The sequence below is a fragment of the Pleurodeles waltl genome, chromosome 6 (assembly GCF_031143425.1).
Source record: "Pleurodeles waltl isolate 20211129_DDA chromosome 6, aPleWal1.hap1.20221129, whole genome shotgun sequence".
In the NCBI taxonomy this organism is placed as follows: domain Eukaryota; kingdom Metazoa; phylum Chordata; class Amphibia; order Caudata; family Salamandridae; genus Pleurodeles; species Pleurodeles waltl.
Window position 1 is genome coordinate 1,430,028,988 of NC_090445.1, and position 21,520 is coordinate 1,430,050,507.

The 21,520-nt window shown below is 44.0% G+C and overlaps 1 protein-coding gene across 4 annotated transcripts in view; it reads right to left on the minus strand.

Moving 5' to 3' along the window:
- The window catches only part of DLG5 (discs large MAGUK scaffold protein 5), a 1,179,851-nt gene that overhangs the window by 1,103,062 nt on the left and 55,269 nt on the right, over window positions 1-21,520 (minus strand). For all 4 annotated transcript variants that reach the window (XM_069240807.1, XM_069240806.1, XM_069240808.1 and 1 more), the window contains exon 3: window positions 6,080-6,248. In XM_069240807.1, coding sequence (XP_069096908.1) covers window positions 6,080-6,248 — 169 coding nt within the window. The remainder of the gene's footprint in view (window positions 1-6,079; window positions 6,249-21,520) is intronic.

Consider the following 21,520-nt stretch of genomic DNA (forward strand, 5'->3'; position numbering starts at 1 on the left):
CTCATCTTGAGTGACCCCTATAATAATTGCTCAATGGAGCAACAGAAAGAGAAATTGTGGTGGAAATTCACATCTGGGTAGATAGTTAAGATCATCACCCACTAAAAGGCAGAGTTCAGGCTTCTAAAGACCCTTTTCCAAATCAAATAGTTAGTAGCCATAAGACAACTTTCTGGAAGAGTAGAAGACAAGCAGAGTTCCTCATTCCAAAGCACATTCTCAACAAGCTTGCAAATGCTAACTCCAAGAGCAGGAAGCAAACTTAATGATAGGCCACATAACAGAGGCATGGGTAAGAGGAAGGTGTAACTGCACAACATGTACAGGGCAACAGGAATTACCCTTCCCATTATTGTACAAACCTCAGCTCCCAAGAACTTGGGATGACAAAGACCTAGACTCAGAAATAGGAGATAACTACTTCTCAATTTTCCCCATCCTGGCCCCTTAAACCTTCCTTTGAAACTCTAAGGGAAGCAGGGACATTCCAAAAGGAAAAAGGACCATTTGGAGCCAGACGAATGACAGCCATTCACCCCAGCGGGCCAGCACCTGGAACTTATTTAGGAAGTCATCAGGCATTACTATGAATTTTGGGATGAAACTTTGAGGTTGGGAGTAATGGCCAATGAGAAACGGAGTAGGAACACATAAATTGGCACCCTTCTTTAGCATTAGTTCTGATATGAAGATGGCACACTAGATGCAATCGAACTAGAAAGCTCCAGTGCCAACTGAAGAGATCAGAATTTGCAGACATCATGCAATGGTGATTCTAACACTATTCAACTGAGCTTAAGACTCTGAAGTTACATTACAAATAAATCACTAAAAGTTAGAAGAGGTAAAAACACATACTATCACACACTTATAAAACAATATAAGCAAACAATGATGGTAACTAGATGCATCCAAATTGAATATGAAATCACAATCACCACTGTGACAAAAATGGCACAAAAGAATCAACTTTACAGCCTATATTATACATGTTTGCCACACAGCCAAGTTAAGTAATAAGGCATTTCAAATCAAACAGTACATTTTGCAATCAGATGGAGGAAAATGAACTGCATCAAACAGACATCAAGAAGCAGTATTCTGGGGAATCAATATCACAATTCTATGCTCCACAACCAAAGGGTTCTGTAGTGAGGGCTCAGGATACTAAAAGGAAGTAGTCCATTACATTGATTCTTTGTTCTTCCAATACTCCAACAATCTGGCCGCCAAATTACAAAAATCTGAAAGTCAGTGCAGATACTTAGGAGTGCAAGGCTCAAAACCATGGAACACCAGCATATCAGTCGTCAGGGTGCTGTGCCGCAAACTACTTACTTTTGGTTAGACAACAGAAAATGAACCTGTTCAACCAGTAGAATGGCACAACTGAAACTACTAGGTTGGTCTCCTCACATGCAGGTAAACTGACCACATTTGGGTTTGCCTCTATGTCATGAATAAAACTGAAAGCTTGCCTAATTTTTTTTTTTGCTCGGTCGTGCAATAAATAACTTACATGAATGTAGGAGGTTATCCCAATCTTTAAAGTGTAGCTTACTTACGGAACAGCAATATAATAAGTCTTAGAACTTAGCAAGAAAGGATTTCATTTTGAAAAATAACTAGTTTCATTAAGTAATTTTCCATTACAAAAAAAAGACTTTATTGGGTTATTAATTTACAAACACATAAGTTGGCTATGTAAAGTTACTGTGGGACCAAATGTATCGTTTTTTTAACTTTTTGCCAAGTTTTAAAATGGAGAAAAGTCAAGCAGCATTTTTCTTCCATAATTGTTTTTATCATTTTATTTTTTTAAAGTTGGGCATATATTTTGATGCTTCTTTGTGCATGTGTTGCGAAGTGGGTCTCCCCCATTTAATCAGCCCAACGTTTTTGCTTTTTGACCTTCACTAGGGTGTCACTACTCGCGTCTCACCCATGGTAATCACATAGCAATTGAACTGCGCATGTTTATTGCTAGTGTCCACCTTTTAAGATAGGACTGCTGGACACAGATAGGGTAAGAGGCACTTGACTGGTTACACTTGAACAAATGTATAGATGAATGTGCACAGGTGTGTGGGTTTTGCCAGCCGCCTGGTAATTGCACATAGGTAGTCTGGTGCAAGATGGGACTCTGAAAGATTAGATGTTGTCCTTGGGTAGTCATTATAATATTAGTGGGCACTCACCTGTGGGGTTACTGTAATATACAAAAAAGGGGAAATCTACCTTAAAGTGCAGTTTTGCTTTCCTTAGGCTTATAAAGTCCCGTGAGGTATCAAACTGCGGTGAAACATGTACGCTAAGTTTGAATATATAAGGCCCTAGAACCTACATGTACACCTTATGGGTCACCCAGAAAATGCTATGTTTCTCCGGCTGAGCTCATTATCCGATTACAGGCCTTTGGCCACTCAGCTGGGCCATCTTAATTACTCTACTACCCAGCAGAAAGAACAAAGTGCTCTGCCCACACAATGAACAATTAACAGTGCTTCACTCAGCTTCTGAGTAGAAAAAGACGGGGAAGAGGATATGCATATGGTAGGTATGCTGTCGCAGTGTACCATGGATGGGACAGCCCAGGCCCACTGAACTAAGGAGGAAGCCTAGATATCTGAAGCAAATACAGCAGGGGCTCCCCTTTGAAATCTTCGTGGGAAAGTCCCTGGCAGTGCTGTCAGAGGCGGAGCGGACGCCCCCAGAGGAGATATGTACGGAGGCCACTTGACAGGGCCATCTTGGATTGTCCCACCATGCTGTGTCAGGGGGTTGGGACAGGGGTGGAAGGGTGATGTGCCACCCTAGGCTTGGCCTTGGCTACCTGGCTTCTCAGACTTTCCACTCCCACTTAAAAACTCTTGCACAAATAAGAGACACATCCTACATAACTGATTTCCTACAATGTATAAATGTAAATGTTTTGATGATATGAATTAATAATCGGTTATTCGTTTTAGGGCTAAATTGATTTATTTGCTCGGATATGGATGTAATTTATGTTTTATGGATTTTATCTGAAACAAGTAATATAATAAATGATGGCCTACCTACTTAGACAATATGACATGAAAGATTCAAGAAACAAAAAAATAGGACCCAGTAACAGAAGGGCTCTGCTAACTATGTCCATAGTGTCCTATTATCCCTCTAAATTCTACTACTAACAGTACTAACAGCACACTGGACTACCTTCTGCAGGGTGATTGCCACAAACAGGGACAGAATACATGTAAACCTACTGTAACCTCAACATAGTTACAAAGGTTACTTTTTCCACTTTTCTGACTTGTACACATTGCACAGTAAAATGTGAAAAAGACAAAAATGATCTATCACTGAAACATTTTGATTCTAGCTGAAATAGCTGTGTATTCCAAAATGCCACAACCCTCACCGCACGCCTTCAATCATCTGTCTGTCTGTTACAGTTAGGAGATGCTAGCAAAGCTTTGTTTGTAGATCCTAATGCCTTGGATAACTTAAAATTGCTAAAATGTTTTTCTGAGCTGGGCAAGGAGGTCATCATGTAAAGCTTTATCAATGGCAGTCAGCACCTTAAAATTCACCCTGGTCCCTTATAAGCAGACAGTGTAGCATTTTCTGAAGATACCTAAGAAACTTAATAGTTCCCATGTGAATAAGTAATGAAAAACCTATATTGCAGGACACTAGAGAACAGGTCCAAGAATTATGGTTTATCGCATGTCACTACACCCTTGTGACATTTACATTCATCTCCAACTTGAAACCGTGACTAAATAAGTCACAATATTCACACGCTAATACAATGACCTTGCACTTGCGGATGTCACTTGACTGAAGGAGAGAGATGGAGAGCAGCCATAGCATCAGTTAATAAACCGATCAAGCATACAGGCTTGATCAGTGCTTTGACAACATAGCCAACTGAGTCCTACTGTATTGACCATATGCTTTTTCACAAGGCAGAAAGTGCAATACAAACACTGATTATTCAGCAGAAGAGAACAGCTAAAGTCAAGTCAAAATCAGCCCTTGTGCTAAATTACTGTTGGCAAAACTATATCAACCATTTCAAAAAATCACATACAGGCTAGTCACAAAGTGCAAATCTTCTACTCATTTGCCACAGTGGGTAGCCACCAACTTGCCTTCTATGTTAACCAGTGAGATTCCCGGCAACAAAATACCCATCTACAAGCCTTACCACAACGTAATGACAATTCACTCTTTAATCTATTAGTTTTAACATATGTTTTTTTCTCTAAGAATAAGCCTCTGTTGCAACCTTTTATAATAAACAGATCAAGCCTATAGCCTACGCCAATGGAATGCCATTAGAACTAACACACTCCCATGATGAGTGAGCATGAGCTTTGCCGCACAGCAAGAAGTGGAATACATAACCTATTTTTCAGCAGAAGTACACTACATCTGCCTAAAATGGCCTTCTCTGTGTGCTGCGAAGTAGCAAAAAAAACTCCGCCGTGCTATGCTGAGTTCCACAACCGGCAGAGTGCATTGGGTATTGTTGTTCACACTGTTTTTAAGCGCCAGGTGTATGCGCCGCGCTGAAAAAGGAGAGACCGGCTCCCAATGCAGCGCAAGAGGGCGTTGCTTCTTTTCTGCTGCTCGAGTGGAATTTCTAATCCAGTGGCAGCTTCCTCAATGTGAATAGGTTTCTTAAAATGAGGGGTAGCAACCATCTACGTTGGCAAGCAAGGAAAAAAACCCCACCCACCTCTTATATTTACATTTTATTGTCATATTCTATTTACTAATGAAGAAGATAAATTTATTAAATATCAATTGTTTTTTTTTAGCAGTACTGGAGTCAAAGTCTAAGAACCCATGTCTCTGAATTCCAAAGTTCCAAATTCTGCCAAAAAGGCCACATCTCTTCAGTCTGAAGCAACCTTAATTATGACCCTAGTTTTTATTGTCTTAGGCAGGGGTCGCCAGACCTTTTCTCTCACAAGATCTTCTAATGTTCAATAGAAACCATCCAAAGCTTTTAATATTATTGAGACTGTAATAACGACCAGGTTAGGTAAGATTAAATTATTGGCCATTCCATGCAAGAGTACCAGCAATGATCACCTAAGTGCGTGACGCAGGGTTGCCAGAAGTAAAGTGTACAAAGCATTTGCAATGCAACCGGTCTCGTTTTTACTTGAGCTAGAGCAATTAGCATTGTAAACTCCTAACCGGACTTTTCTTGCCACATAAATTGAAAATTCAAATAAAACAATTTCACATAACTAACCAGACTTTTCTTGCCATATGACTGAAAAATAAAGGTTTCACATAACGTAACCGGCAAAAGTGCAACTAACTATGTAATAAGGTTGATGCAAAGTGCTCGACTTCTGCCCAACAAGATCGCGCTGCGAAAAGAGAAAAAGTAGTCCAGAAACCGGATGGAAAACATGGAGCCTCATATGTTTTCAGTACTCGGTTGCTGCACTTAAGGAGAGCTAAACATTAGAAAAGGCATGTCTTATACATGCCTTTCACTAATGAAAGCAAGCAGATTTTAAAAGGCAAGCTCACGAACCAATGAAAGACACTGACGTGACATGGGCATGGAAGCCCAAGAGAGATTACAACACGGGACGCGATGCTTTGCGCTCGCCCGTAAAAATACTTCATCAATATGAAATATACATGGCTAATACACAACATAAAGTTGCAAGGCCTCTAGCACCAAGGTAATATTGGTAATAACTCTTTTCAATGCTGCATAATTTATCACTCAAACATTGGGTTTTAAATATAATTTGGGAATTGAATCATTTTTTCTCCAAATATTAGCTGATGAATTCCGAAAAAATTCATAGTTATGTCTCGAATACAGGCTTTCCAATTTTGGGATGCATATAATCAATTTAGCAATGCAAAAACATTGAATTTAGTGGAGCAGGCAGGTGTACACAGAGTTAAATGTAGGTAGCTGGAAAGCTACCAGTAGCACAAGAGCTACTTGTTGGAAAAGTATGGTCTTAACTATAATTTGAGTCATCGTGCCAAGAGGTATTCATCGCAATATAAAGTTGTCTAATCCAATCAAGAAAGGAGAGCTTTTTACCTGCAATCATCGAATGTTGATCCAGGAGAGGAAAGTGCAAGACGTTTGCGCAGCTCATCACGCTCACGAGTTACTTGACGGAGTTGAACCAAAATGGTTTCAAGCTTCTCACTCATCTGCCTTTGGTCTATGGTTGCAGGCGGTGGAGATGATTCTTTTCCAACTGTACCTGATGAAAATGTAGTATGGGAATTAAAAAACCTGCAACAGACTGTCAATTCATTTGTAGTTTAACATTTTTTTTTTATAATTCAGCGTTCACATTGACAGAAGCCGCTTCGTCCTCCAAACACTGGAATTAGTTCTTTAAAGAACCCAACTTCCCAAAACACTCTGGTATTCAAAGAGATCTAAGGGTTCAATTTAGATTTTTCCTTAACCAAATCACTACACTCTACAGAAGTTTGGAAGTAGACTTCAGCTTTTGTGCCCTTTTAAAAGAACTGTGGCAAACGCTAACATTGTGCTTAAAAAGCCTTAATTTCATTACATGGAGATCGTTCTGACTTAAAAGATAAAGTTACTTACCTTCTGTAATGCTTTTTCTGGTGGATACAATAGCTACCTGTGGATTCCTCACCTTATGAATTCTCCCATGCACCAGCATCTGACGGAAAATCTTCTTCAGAGCTCTCCACGTCGACGAGGACGTCTCAATTGCACGGTTCCACATGACTCCGTCTGACGTCACTGTGCCAATAAGAGGTCCTCACCGGCGTGCTGATGTCAGTTTCACCCATTTTTTACGTGCCTTTGAGGCGAACAGGTGAAACCAACCTCACAATAGCTCCGATAAGGAAAATGTCACTTACCCAGTGTACATCTGTTCGTGGCATGTTCAGCTGCAGATTCACATGCTACGGCACAGGTCCTGCTATCTAGTGTTGGGCTTGGAGTGTTACACATTTTTTTTCTTCAAAGAAGTCTTTGAGTCACGGGACTGAGTGACTCCCCCTTTTCGGCTCCACTGCACATGGGCATCGATTCCATCTTAGATTGTTTTCCCGCAGAGGGTAAAGTAGGAGTGATAGAGTGTAAAGAGAGAGATGTCCATGCAAAGGAAGAGTTGAAATAAATGTATGTCGATGCAATGGAATAGAGATGTAAATACATATGTACAAATTTTAAATATAACTTAAACGGCTACAGGCTCCCGGGGAGGAGGGAGGGTAAATGTGAATCTGCAGCGGAACATGCCACGAACAGATGTACACTGGGTAAGTGACATTTTCCGTTCGATGGCATGTGCATGCTATGCATTGACTACAAAGCAGTAATCCTCCCATAAGCGGTGGTCAGCCTGTAGGAGTTGAAGTTGTCTGAAATAATGTTCTTAGTACAGCCTGTCCTACTGTGGCTTGTTGTGTTGCTAACACATCTACACAGTAATGCTTGTTAAATGTATGAGGTGTCCACCAAGTGGCTGCCTTACAAATTTCTGTCATTGGTATGTTTCCTAGAGATGCCATTGTTGCTCCTTTTTTCCAAGTGGAGTGTGCCTTTGCCGTAATTAGCAGTTGTCTTTTAGCTTTTAGGTAACAAGTTTGTATACATTTCACTATCCACCTGGCTATGCCTTGTTTTGATATAAGATTAACAGTATGGGTTTTTTGGAATGCGACGAACAATTGTTTATTTTTACGAAATGATTTTGTTCTGTGGATGTAATACATTAGAGCTCTTTTAATATCTAATTTATGCAGTGCTCTTTCTGCCACTGAGTCTAGCTGTGGGAAGAAGACTGGGAGTTCCACTGTTTGGTTTAAATGAAACGGTGAGATGACTTTTGGTAAAAATTTAGGGTTTGTGCGGAGTACAACCTTATGTTTGTGTACATGTATAAAAGGGTTGTTCAACAGTGAATGTTTGTATCTTACTAACTCTTCGTAATGAAGCGATTGCCACTAGAAATGCTACTTTCCAAGTTAGGAATTGAATCTGACAAGAGTGCATGGGTTCAAATGGTGGACCCATGAGTCATGTAAGTACAATGTTAAGATTCCATGAGGGTACTGGTGGTGTTCTTGGAGGTATGATTGGTTTTAGACCCTCCATTAAGGCTTTAATGACTGGTACCCTAAATAGGGATTTGGTCTGTTTATTGTGCAAATAAGCAGAAATTGCTGTGAGATGTATTTTGACGGATGAAAACGCTAGATTTGCTTTTTGTAGGTGGAGTAAATAACCTACGATGTCTTGTATGGACGAATCTAAAGGTGTTATGTGTTTTGTTTGACAGTAGAAAACAAATCTTTTCCATTTGTTAGCATAACATTGCCTGGTGGTAGGTTTTCTTGCTTGTTTAATGACTTCCATACACTCTGGTGGAAGATTTAGATAGCCAAACTCTAAGATTTCAGGAGCCAGATTGCTAGATTGAACATCGCTGGATTGGGGTGTCTGATCTGCTGTTTGTCTTGTGTCAGCAGATCTGGCCTGTTTGGGAGTTTGACGTGTGGGTCTATTGACAGGTCTAGCAGTGTGGTGTACCACGGCTGGCGTGCCCATGTTGGTGCTATAAGTATGAGTTTGAGTTTATTTTGACACAGTTTGTTGACCAAAAATGGAATGAGTGGGAGAGGGGGAAAAGCGTAAGCAAATATCCCCGACCAGTTGATCCATAGAGCATTGCCCTTGGACTGAGGGTGTGGGTACCTGGACGCGAAGTTTTGGCATTTTGCATTGTGGTTGGTGGCGAACAGATCTATGTTTGGTGGCCCCCACTGACGAAAGTATTTGTGGAGTACAGGGGGGTGAATTTCCCACTCATGAGTTTGTTGGTGATCTCGACTGAGGTTGTCTGCTAACTGATTGTGAATCCCTGGAATGTATTGAGCTACCAGGTGAATGTTGTTGTGAATTGCCCAATGCCACATTTTTTGTGCTAGATAGCAAAGTTGTGATGAGTGGGTTCCTCCTTGTTTGTTTAAGTAGTACATTGTTGTCATATTGTCTGTTCTGACAAGAATGTGTTTGTGAGCAAGAAGAGGTTGAAAGGCTCTTGGTGCTAGGGAGACTGCTAGCAGTTCTAAGTGATTTATGTGTAGCTGCTTCTGTTTGTTGTCCCATTGTCCCTGAATATTGTGATTGTTGAGGTGTGCTCCCCATCCAATCATTGATCATCTGTTGTGAGAATGGCGTGAGGCACAGGGTCTTTCATGACAAAACAGACAGTGTAGTGCTGATTTGGCTGGATTTTTGGCAATATGGTGTGGAACGATTGCACTCTTTGTGGGCTTGGACTTGCAAGCGCCTTTTGAGTGTTCAGAGTAGCTCCTAAGTACTCCTGAATTTGCGATGGTTGCAGGTGTGATTTTTGGTAATTTATTGAGAACCCTAGTGTGTGTGTAGGGTATCTATTACGTAACGTGTGTGATGTTGACACTGTTTTTGAGTGTTGGCTTTTATTAGCCAATCGTCGAGAGATGGGAATACATGCATATGTTGTCTCCTTATGTATGCTGCCACTACAGCAAGGCATTTTGTAAGGACTCTGGGGGCTGTTATCCCTAAGGGTAATACCTTTAATTGGTAATGTTTTCCTTGTATAACAAACCTGAGGTATTTTCTGTGAGCTGGATGGATGGGTATGTAAAAAATACCCATCTTTTAGATCCAGTGTTGACATAAATTCTCCATGTTGCAGCAATGGGACTACATCTTGTAGTGTCACCATGTGAAAGTGTTCTGATCGGATGTAGAGGTTGAGAGTCCTGAGATCTAATATTGGCCTTAACGTTTTGTCTTTCTTGGGAATAAGGAAGTACAGGGAGTAATCCCCTGTTCCTTTTTGATGATGTGGCACTAGTTCTATTGCTTGTTTGAGTAATAGTGCCTGCACTGCTTTTTGTAACATTGCAAGATGTTGCGATGAAAGTTTGTGCGCTTTTGGGGGAATGTCCGGAGGAAATTGTGTGAACTCTATGCAGTAACCATGTTGCATAATGGATAGTACCCATGTGTCTGTTGTGATGTCTAACCATTGGTCGTGGAACATTTTCAGTCTTCCTCCCACAGGTGAAGTGTGTTGAGGTAAGGTGATGACAAAGTCACTGTTTGTTGTTAGGGGCTTGTTTTGAGGATTGGAATTTTCCTCTAGATTTGGGAAATTGTCCTCTGTAGGATCCCCGAAATCCCCCTCTTTGGTATTGTGTCTGGTATGAGGGCTTGGATTAGGAGGTGGATGGCTCGGAGGGCTGTGGCCTGAAGCTTCCCCTATATTGAGGCTTCCCAAATCTGCCTCTGTATTGGGATGAGTAAAGCGCTCCCATCGCTTTAGCAGCGTCGGCATCCTTTTTAATTTTATCTATGGCTGTTCCACCTGTGTGCCAAATAATTGTTGCTGATTAAAAGGCATGTTGAGGACGGCCTGCTGGATTTCAGGTTTAAAACCTGATGACCTGAGCCATGCATGCCACTTAATGGTGACAGCCGTATTTATAGTCCTTGCAGCTGTATCAGCTGAGTCTAGCGCTGATCTTGTTTGGTTGTTTGTAATTGCCTGTCCATCCTCTACTACCTGCTGGGCTCTCTTTTGGTGTTCCTTCGGGAGATGCTGAATAATGTCCTTCATCTCATCCCAATGAGCCCTAGCGCGGAGGGCCTGTGAATTAGCTATGCACCACTGATAGGCTGCTCACGACGCCACCCTTTTCCCTGCAGCATCATATTTTTTGCTTTCATTATCTGGAGGGGGTGTGTCTCCGGAGGACTGCGAGTTAGCCCATTTTCTCGCAGCGCTGACCACTACTGAATCCGGGGGCAGCTGTTGTGTGATATACACTGGGTCTGAGGATGGTGGTTTGTATTTTTTCTCTACCCTTGGGGTTATAGCCCTTCCTTTAACCGGCTCCTGGACTATTTGCTGGGCATGTTTGAGCATACCGGGGAGCATGGGTAGGCTTTGGTATGTGGCGTGGGTTGAGGACAATGTATTGAATAAGAAGTCATCCTCTAGAGGTTCTGTGTGCATGCTGACGTGGAAAGCTGCTGCCCTAACTAGAACCTGTGTGTACGAGGTGCTATCCTCAGGTGGCGATGGCTTAGATGGGTAGCACTCTGGGCTGTTGTCTGATACTGGGTCATCATAGAGATCCCATGGATCTGTGTCCTGATGTGACTGCATAGTGTGTGTTGGAGACTGTGCAGTGGGTGTAGCAGGTGGGGAGACAGTCCGCTGAGGAGAGTGAGGAGGAGACTGCTGAGGAGAAAACTGGCGAGGTGGAGATTTCTCTTTTGGCACTTTAGCCGTTGGCTGTTCAGTGTCCAAACGTCCATGGAAGGCCAGTTTTCTTTTTATTTTAAGAGTAGGTGCTGTGAGGATCTTGCCAGTGTCCTTGTGGATCTGTATCCTGGCTTGTTTGTCATAGAAATCCTCCATTTGTTGTAGCTCTTCCTCAAATCTATAGCTTTCTTTTAACTGTTTCGAAAGTCCATGCTCCTCTGTATAGGAATGTTTTTTCGGCACCGAAGGGCCTTGAGTAGTGGTTGGCCTCAGTTCCGAAAAGGACTTTCTGGGTCCCGACTTGATGGGTCGGTGTCGTATGCTTTCGGAGCCTGTGTCTCGGCTCGAGTCCGAAGACTTTGTAACGGGCATGGCCTTTTTCGGTGCTGAAGGTGTTACTTGGCCACCGGTCGATTTTTTTTATGGGTGGAGCCATGGCCTTCTGGCAGTGCCGTCACCGAGGCCTTATGTTTGGTCTTGGTCTGGGTCGGGGCAAGCGTACTCACATGCTGGCCCACTGTTAGTGGTCGGTCGACGTCGGACTCCTCGGAATCGGATCCCTGAACGGACATGGCGGTGTGAATCATCTCCTCCTCTTCTGCGTCGAGGTGTTCGGTGCTTCTGGACGCCATTTTTAACCTTCTCGCTCTTCAGTCTCGTAAGGTCTTTTTCAAACGGAAGGATTAGCAGGCTTCACAAGTATCCTCTTGATGATCTGGAGACAAACACAGATTACAAACCAGATGTTTATCTGTGTAGGGATACTTGGCGTGGCACAGAGGGCAGAATCTGAGCGGAGGCTTCAACGACACTTGCGGTCGGGCCGACCAGGCCCAAGTTGGGCGCGGGTGTCCCAAAGGGCAACCGAAGATGTGTATCCGCGGGTACTGAGGTATCGATGCTAGATGGGACACGATCAAGAACAATACCGACGATTTTCAATGGATTATACGTTTTTCTGACTCGAACAACCGGAGTGAAGAGGAACACGTCCGAACCCGATGGCGGAAAGAAAACAATCTAAGATGGAGTCGAAGCCCATGCGCAATGCAGCCGAAAAGGAGGAGTCACTCGGTCCCGTGACTCGAAAATACTACTTCGAAGAAAAAACACTTGTAACACTGCGAGCCCAACACTAGATGGCAGGACCTGTGCACAGCATGTGTATCTGCAGCTACACATGCCATCGAACATACATATATACATAAAACCACCATGATGCAATATACTCATTTATATATACAGAATAACATCAATATGTATATACACCTATAAAACCACATATCATAGTGTAACCAGACAGGCAACAGGGAGGCGGTGGGACTGTGAGGAATCCACAGGTAGCTATTGTATCCACCAGAAAAAGCGTTACAGAAGGTAAGTAACTTGTTCTTCTGATGGCTACAAATACCTGTAGATTCCTCACCTTATGAATAGAGTCCCAAAGCAGTACCGTACTTGGAGGTGGGTGCCTGACTGGTTACACCAAGAAATCCTGCAATACAGATCGTACAAAATGGCCGTCCCTCCTATCCTCTGAGTCCGAGCAGTAATGCTTTGCGAAGGTGTGGAGGGACGCCCAAGTTGCTGCCTTGCAAATATCCACCACTGGAACCCCTCTTGCCAGGGCAGAAGTAGCAGACTTAGCCCTGGTGGAATGGGCTCTGATACCTCGGGGGGAACTTTCTTTGCCAACGAGTAGAAAATCTTGATACAAAGAATGACCCACTTGGAGATTGTTCTTATATGGACTGCTCTGCCCTTCCTCTGTCCAATATACCCCACAAACAGCTGGTCCTCCAGGCGAAAGTCTTTCGTCCTTTCAATATAAAAACTAAGAGCCCTTTTAGGGTCCAAATGGTGAAGCCTCTCTTCCTCCGAGGGGTGAGGAAGAGGGTACAAAGATGGAAGGGTAATGGTCTGCCCTATATGAAAAGGAGTGACAACTTTTGGTAGGAAAGCCGCCCCGGTTTTCAACACCACTTTATCCGGAAAGACCAAGGTAAAGGGGGGGCTAACCTGCCTAGCCGAGGTTATAGCAATGAGAAAAACTGTTTTAAGAACCAGAAACCTTAGCGGGCAAGACTGCATGGGTCCGAAAGGTGACCCCATTAAAATGGTTAAAAACAAGATTCAGGTCCCACTGAGGCATACGAAAAGGAGTGGGAGGAAACCTATTAACGAAACCTTTCAAGAAGTAATCACAATAGGCGATTTAAACAAGGAGGGCTGATCCGGGAGGCAAAGAAAGGCTGACAGAGCAGCCAAATAACCCTTAACAATAGCCACTGCACAGCCCTTCTTTGCTAAATCTAAAGCAAATAAAATATCGGAGAGGTGGGCCCTCAAAGGATCAATTTGCTTTTCTCCACACGAAGCCACGAATTTTGCCCACCTGCCGGCATAAACGGTCTTAGTGGAGTGTCGCCTTGCCGATAAAAAAACATCCACTACATCTGGTGGGAGAGAAAAAACTCAGGTGGCCCAGTTCAATCTCCAGGCATGAAGATGCAGGCTCTGGAGGTGGGGGTGTAGAACCTGCCCCTGCGACTGCGAGAGGAGGTCTTCCCTGAGAGGGAGCCGGAGCGGAGGGCACAGTGAGAGTTGGAGAAGGTCTGTGTACCACACCCTTCTTGGCCAATCCGGGGCTATTAAAATGACCTCAGCCCGATCTTGGCAAATCTTCCTCAGAACCTGAGGAATCAAGGGTATGGGGGGGGGAATGCGTAAGGCAACTGGTTGCAACAAGAGATCTGAAACGCATTCCCCAAAGCTCCTTGCACCAGATACTGGAGGCTGCAGAATTACAGGCAGTGCGCGTTCTCCCGAGTTGCAAACAGATCTATACTTGGAGAAGCCCACATTTGAAAGATGTGCAGGACCAGATCCGGATGGAGATGCCACTCATGATCGGCCGAAAAATGGCGACAGTGTCGGCACGTACGTTGAGCACTCCGGCCAGATGATTTGCTACCAAGCAAATCCGATTGTCCCGAAGCCAGGAGTCGCAAAGCCTCTCCGCAGAGAAGATACGACCCTACACCTCCCTGTTTGTTTATATACCACATTGCGGTAGTGTTGTCCGTCAGGACCTGAACTGACTGACCACAACGGGATGGGAGGAAGGCCTTGAGAGCAAAACGCATCGCCCGCAATTCTAACAGATTGATATGAAAAGTCTGTTCCACTGGAGACCAACGACCCTTTATCTCCAGGTCCCCCAGATGAGCTTCCCACCATGACCGTGGCCACCGGAGGCGGCAGTGAAAAAGTCAATAGTCCACCATTGTAGATCCACTGCAGCGTCTCTAGGGAACATTATCGACTCCTCGAGATCCCCTTTGTGTTGAAACCACTGCCTGCGGAGGCACCAATGGAGAGCCCTCATGTGCCAACGAGCATGAGTGACCGACAGAATGCAAGAAGCGAACAGACCGAGCAGACGTAAGACGTTGAGGACTGGAACAACCGCTCCATTTTGAAACATTGGAATCAACGCCTGGATGTCCTGAATCCGCTGAGGCAGAGGATAGGCCCGATTCAATGTAGTATCCAGATCTGCCTCTATGAACAGGAGGCGTTGAGAGGGCTCCAGGTGTGACTTGGGTACATTTATCATAAAACCCAGACTGAATAACAATTGAGTTGTCATCTGCAAGTGATGCAACACAAGTTCTGGAGACTTGGCTTTAATCAACCAGTCGTCCAGGTAAGGAAATACCGATATCCCCTTCCTTCTGAGACTTGCTGCCACCACTGCCATCACCTTCGTAAAGACTTGAGGTGCTGAAGTAAGACCAAACAGAAGGACTGCAAACTGGTAGTGTTGCGACCCCACCATAAACCGGAGATACTTCCTGTGCGACTTGAGTATAGGGATATGAAAGTAAGCATCCTGCAAGTCAACAGACACCATCCAGTCTTCTTTGTTCAACGCTAGAGGTACCTGTGCCAGAGTCAGCATCTTGAATTATTCCTGTTTGAGGAACCAAGTAAAAATCCTCAGGTATAAGATTGGTCTCAAACAACCATCCTTCTTGGGGATCAGGAAGTGTCTTGAACAACAAGCCCGGCCCCTTTCCTGCTCCGGAACCAACTCCACTGCACCTTTTAACAACAGGATTTGAACCTCCTGCTGCAACAACAGGAGATGGTCATCTGAACAAAACAATGGACGTGATAGGGGTATTGGGGGGGGGGGGGGGTTGATCAGACTCCTGAAAAGGTAGAGCATATCCTTTCCTCACAATGTTGAGAACCCAGGAGTCTGATATAATAAGCTCCCAATCGTGGAGAAAAAGACGTAATCTTCCCCCTACAGGAGAAGCATGGTCAAAAATGGGGAGAAAACTAGGGCTGTTTCCCTTGTTATTGCCCTCCAGAGGAAGAGGATGATGCAGGGTGCTGCTGGGTGGCCCCTCTTGTCCAAACCCTCCCTCGCCCTCTAAAGGGTCAATATGGGAGGCTGGCAGGATGTTGGACCGTGGACTGGGGTCTCTCACGGAAAACAGCTCCACGCCTAAACCCCCTGAACCTCCAAAAGGACCTGAAAGGGGTAGCAAAGGAGGCTTGCAGACCCAAAGACTTCGCCGTGGCCCAACTATCTTTAAAGCGCTCTAGGGCAGAGTTAGCTTTATCACCAAAACGTTTTTCTCCATCAAAGTGCAAATCCAATAAAGCAGTCTGCAGTCAGAAGAAAAACCAGAGGACCTCAACCAAGCGTGTCTCCTGGTAGCAACAGAGGTACCCATTGCCCTGGCCACTGAGTCAGTGGAATCCAGGCCAGACTGGATTATCTGTTTTGCTGCAGCCTGAGCATCAGATAGGAGTTCACCAAATTGACCCTGCACATCCTACGGCAAGTCAGGAACCATAGCCGTAGCGGAGTCCATCAGGGCGGGGACGTATCTAACAAGAACACAGGTAGCATTGGCAGACTTGAGAGCCATCCTGCAAGACGAGAAAGTTTTCTTTGCCGATTGCTCCATCCTTTTGGATTCCCTGTCCGATGGAATCACAGGGAAGGAGCCTGGTGCCGTCCGTGTGGAGCAAGAGGCCTGAACAACCAGACTCTCCGGGGTAGGATGTTTGGATAAAAACCCTGGATCTCCAGGCGCCACTCTGTACCTTCTTGCCACAGACCTATTGACAGCAGGTGATGACACAGGCTTCCTCCAAAGCTCTAAGATGGGCTCCATAAGAGCATCATTAAATGGAAGCAATGTATCCGCCGAAGTTGAAGAAGGGTGTAGGACCTCTGTCAAAATGTTTGGTTTAATCTCTGAAGCAGGCAACGGAAGATCAAAAATGTTTGCCGCCTTCCTAATCACCGTGTGGAAGGAGGCCGCCTCCTCCGTGAACTCCCCCGGTGAAGAAAGGTCCCATTCCGAGGAAGTGTCAAGCCCACTGGCCGAATTCAGCCCTTGATATTCTCCCAAGGGCTCCACAATCTCCCCTTCTTCCACCAACTGCTGTTGGTACTCTTCCTCTTCCAAAAGTCCCAAGGCCTTTCTACATGACCTCAGTCTGGCCTCTAACCTCGGCGGACATAGAATTGGCCGATGTTGACGACACTGGCTTCATAACGTGAAGAAGCAGAACAGTAGAGGAAGTTTGGCTTCTGTCTAATCCATTATTCGGATCCAGTGCCGGAGTGGATCCCAATGGCACTGTAGTCACTTGAGGCTCCACCATTGCCGTCGACTGACGGGGGGATGAGATCGGCGCCACAGGTCTGGAAGGCGACGTCATCGGAACCGCAGGACCACGAGGCAACTTCATTGGCACCGAACTGGCACTCTCAGCCACATAGAAGGGCATAAACGGTGCCGCCTTGTAAGGAGCCAGGGAGCCCAACAAAAATGCTAATGGTCCCGTGGGACCAGCCGGTGCACCAGCAGGGGCCATAGCATTAATCATGGAGAACATGGCATTTAAAAATGCCGCCGGATCCGCTCCAGGAGCCGGGAAGGCAGGATACCACTGGTCTCCATGTTGCAACTGTGCTTGCTGAACATCGGAATTATGAGCCGCAGGTGAAAAATCGAGGACTCTCCGGAGGTGCCACTACCTCGAAGACTGACAGTGCCGGAGAAGCCTGAGGGCTCTGAGGTTGTGGAGTCACAGTCGGACTAACCTCCCACGTCGTACGGCGCCACTGAGATGGAGACCTTGATCTTGAACGGCTCCGAGCCGAACGATGCAGAGAGTCGTGATGACGTTGTTTCTTGTGTCTCTTCGACGAAGTATTGGAAGAGGACCTGTGATGATTCTTATGCCTCTTCTTCGCCTTGGCCAAAAAGAGTTTGGCCTCTCTCTCTTTCAGAGCCTTAGGATTCATGCTCTGGCAGGAAACACACTCCTCGACGTCATGCTCGGAGCTCAGACACCAAAGGCAATTGTCATGAGGGTAAGTAACCGACATGCGACCCCCACACTCTCGACATGGCTTAAATACCGACTTCCTAGGAGGAGACATTGTAACGAGAAACCAGATTGTAACTAGTAACAAGATGGAACACCTCCAACAGTAGTGAGAGCTAGGAGAAAACCGTTAGCATTGAAGCCACGCAAAAAAGGGAACTGACGTCAGCACGCCAGCGAGGACCTCTTTTTGGCACGGTGACGTCAGACAGAGTCGCGTGGAGCCATGCAACTGTGAAGTCCTCGTCAACGTGGAGAACTGGGAAGAAGATTTTCCATTGGATGCTTGTGTATGGGAGAATTCATAAGGTGAGGAATCCACAGGTAATTGTATCCATCAGAAGGAATATGTTACTTGCCCTGTAAGCATCTGTTTGTGGCATGTTTTGCTGTGGATTCACATGCTTTGCAAACTCCTGTCATATAGTGTTGGATGTGTGCACATTGTTATTCTTGTAAGCAGTCTCAAGCCACAAGGTAGAGTGACTCCTCTCGGTGATAAACGGGCATCGACTCCACTGCTAGATTTTTTTTTTTTCCCATAGGCGGGTGAGAATGGAGTGTACAGTAAGCATACGCAATAAAATGCCCATGTGAAATAGAGTAACAAAATGCAATGGTCACAGGTCTCTGGGGAAGAGGGTGGGCACAAGCTAATCTACATGAACAGATGCTTACAGGGTAGGTAACATATTCCCTTCAAGGCATGTGTGGCTGTAAATACACATGATGTGCATACATAGACTGTAAAAGTAGTTACCCTCAGAAGTAGTGGCTTACTTCTAGGTGTTGCTTTTTTAAAATTTATTTTTATAGAGCAGAATCGCCGAACAAGAAGACATCATAGAGATAAAACTCGTATCATATAGTACAATCCACAGAAAAATGCCATTGTGCCAAATTATATCTCTAGCTCCTAGTCACTATGCAAACAGTGGCAGAAAATTGCACTGTACACAAAATATAGCAACCATCAGAAAAAATGCCATCACCCAACTTGCATTTCCCACTCCCCAATCTCTAGTTAATCCAATATTAAAGAACCATTACAAAATACAACTAAAGTAGCAGCCATAAGAAAAAGGCTATCTTAACGGGGGCAGGGTAATTCAATAAGGCATTAAGTGCATGATAGCACTTTCTCTGATGGCTGCTACCTTAGCTCTATCTTCTAATAGCTTGATTATTTTATGAATTTGTGTTAAGGAGTGGAAGTTTTTATTTGACACAACATTTTTCTTGATAGCTGCTATAATGTGCGTACAGTGTAAGCTGCTTGGTGTTAGTCAGGGGTGGGGCAGAGGGTCTAATAAGGCATGATGGCACCCTGGGTGTTGCAGTTGTATAAAAAAGTGTACGTACCACCGCCTGTAATGGCTTGTTGGTCTGTGAAAACATCAAAAACAAATAGGAGGGCTTAAATACAGGGAGATTTAAGAAAAAAACTGCTCCTGTGCATATTACTCCCATATACAACAATAAAACATGGATGCACAGTTCCAAAGAGATCTAGCAAATATTGAGCTAACCCTAGTCCAGGGGAGATCAAGCTACGATTCCTGTAAGTAACCTGAATCGGGAACAAGTGCTCCCACTCACCAGTAGGTGACATGTTTCATCATTGGGCTTTGCTCCTCGTCAGAACAGCACTGCAATGTCTGACGGGCCCCTCGTGGGGGCTCTTTGCCAGAGATCTTTTGAAGAAAAATGTCGAGAGTAAATGCAATAATGTGGGACTAGTGTAATAAACATACTGTTAAAATTGACTAGAAGGACCATGTAGTGAAATGTTTAATGAAGATATGGGCCTCTGTCACGATTAAGAACAATATGGTTATGAGGAAGAAAGAATGTGGATGTAGAATGTAGATGAGCCCTGTAATCTAGGGACCAATTATGTGTAAGGCAGAAATGGATAGCTCTATACTGCCTAGATAGAAAAAGGGCAACATGTTTCTCGCTAAAAAGAAGTCTAAACAGATCTAGGTGCGATTTGTGAGGACCTAGATTTAATCATACCTAATCCATACAGTTGTAATAAATTAAGTTTGCAAAACAGGAACCTAGAAGTAAAGAAAAAAATTAAACATGAAAACAATAATATAGTAAAAAAGTGTTGAAAAAAACATGCCAGTGTAAACACTACTGAGGATCCCTAGTGGTACTCATGTAACATGTGAATCAACACTTCAAACTCACAACAAGAATGAGGTTCTTACCCTCCTCAAATTAAAGGATGGGCCCTAACCGAAATAGCGGAGAGCCTACATGATCACGCCAATACAATAATCAGCAAACCTGGAGTACAAGGAAGAACAATAGTCAATGCATATCATCATTAAATATCTTGGGACCATATATAGGAATCAAAAGTACTCTTCTATACAAGAAACAAATGTATCAAGGAAAAACCAAGGGTATAACATTACATAAAGTAATGTTAGCAATACAAGATGTATGTAAATCTAGGTAGTCAAATATAATGATGATGATCAGCCCTAATCTGCATGATCGTATACATGTCAAAATACAAGGTGGTCACATCTAGGTAAACTTGAATAGGTAACGCAAGTCTGTATGAATAAACTTAAAAAAAGAAGGGAAAATTATAGTGTAAATTCTTTTATGTCAGGTGAATGACAGCTCCCACCAAGGTACACTTGAGTATGGCTGACAATGTTTCGCCATAAACAGGGTTGTCCACTGTGTAAACTGACAGATTCCCACCAAGGACTAAAATAAATCCGGAGTGGTAAGAACATCTGGCGACTGCCAGTCTAGATGAGCACCGCCAGTCCCCTTTTTATATCTATGGTCCTTAGCTAGACTCTACAAAGACTTTCTAAAATGGCAACTACTTTCTTAGAACTAGCATCGCTATTCCCCTTTTGATGTTTATACTCCACAGCAAGCTCTACTCTCTTTTAAATATCGGGCTCTCAGCAACAGAGCCATTTACGGATACGCGGAGCAGGGGTAGGCTATAACGGCAGCCATGATCAACAACAAAGGGAGTGCCCCCCTTCCCGAGCCTTATATTTTGTTGATGGCATCCATCATGATCCCTACCTTGGGAGAGTTTGGTATGCTTTTCATGTGTTTGTCACCCTTTTGGTGATGTAGTTTGACGTGTGTACGATGGGGGTGTTTTCAATGAGCCCTAGATTTATTACACCTGGGGACCTCGCGTTGTATTACCAACTACTTCATTATGACTTGAGTGGTCTGCACATTTTACTTCCGGGTTACATGTACCAAATCATGTGGGGTATATACATGCATATTTATGATGTGAGTATGCAGATCTTGAACCACGTGTGATTACGGGACCCAGCGGGCCTCACATCATGATTGCCTCTTGACGATAAGATTATCAGATGTTCTCAACACTCAGGGTTTATTTTAGTCCTTGGTGGGATCTGTCAGTTTACATAGTGGGCAACCCTGTTCATGGCGCAACATTGTCAGCCTAACGTATTACTCATATGTACCTTGGTGGGAGCTGTCATCCACCAGACATAAAATAATTTACAATATAATTTTCCCTACTTTATTTAACTTTATTCATACAGACTTACATTACAAATATCCAGTTTACCTAGATGTGACCACCTTGTTTTTTGACATGTATACAATCACGCAGATGAGGGCCGATCATCAACATCATATTGGAGTATATAAGATTTATATACATCATGTACTGCTCACATTACTTTATGTAATTTTAGACCCTTGGTTTTCCCTTGATACATTTGTTCCATGTATAGATGAGAACTTTTGATCTCTATATATGG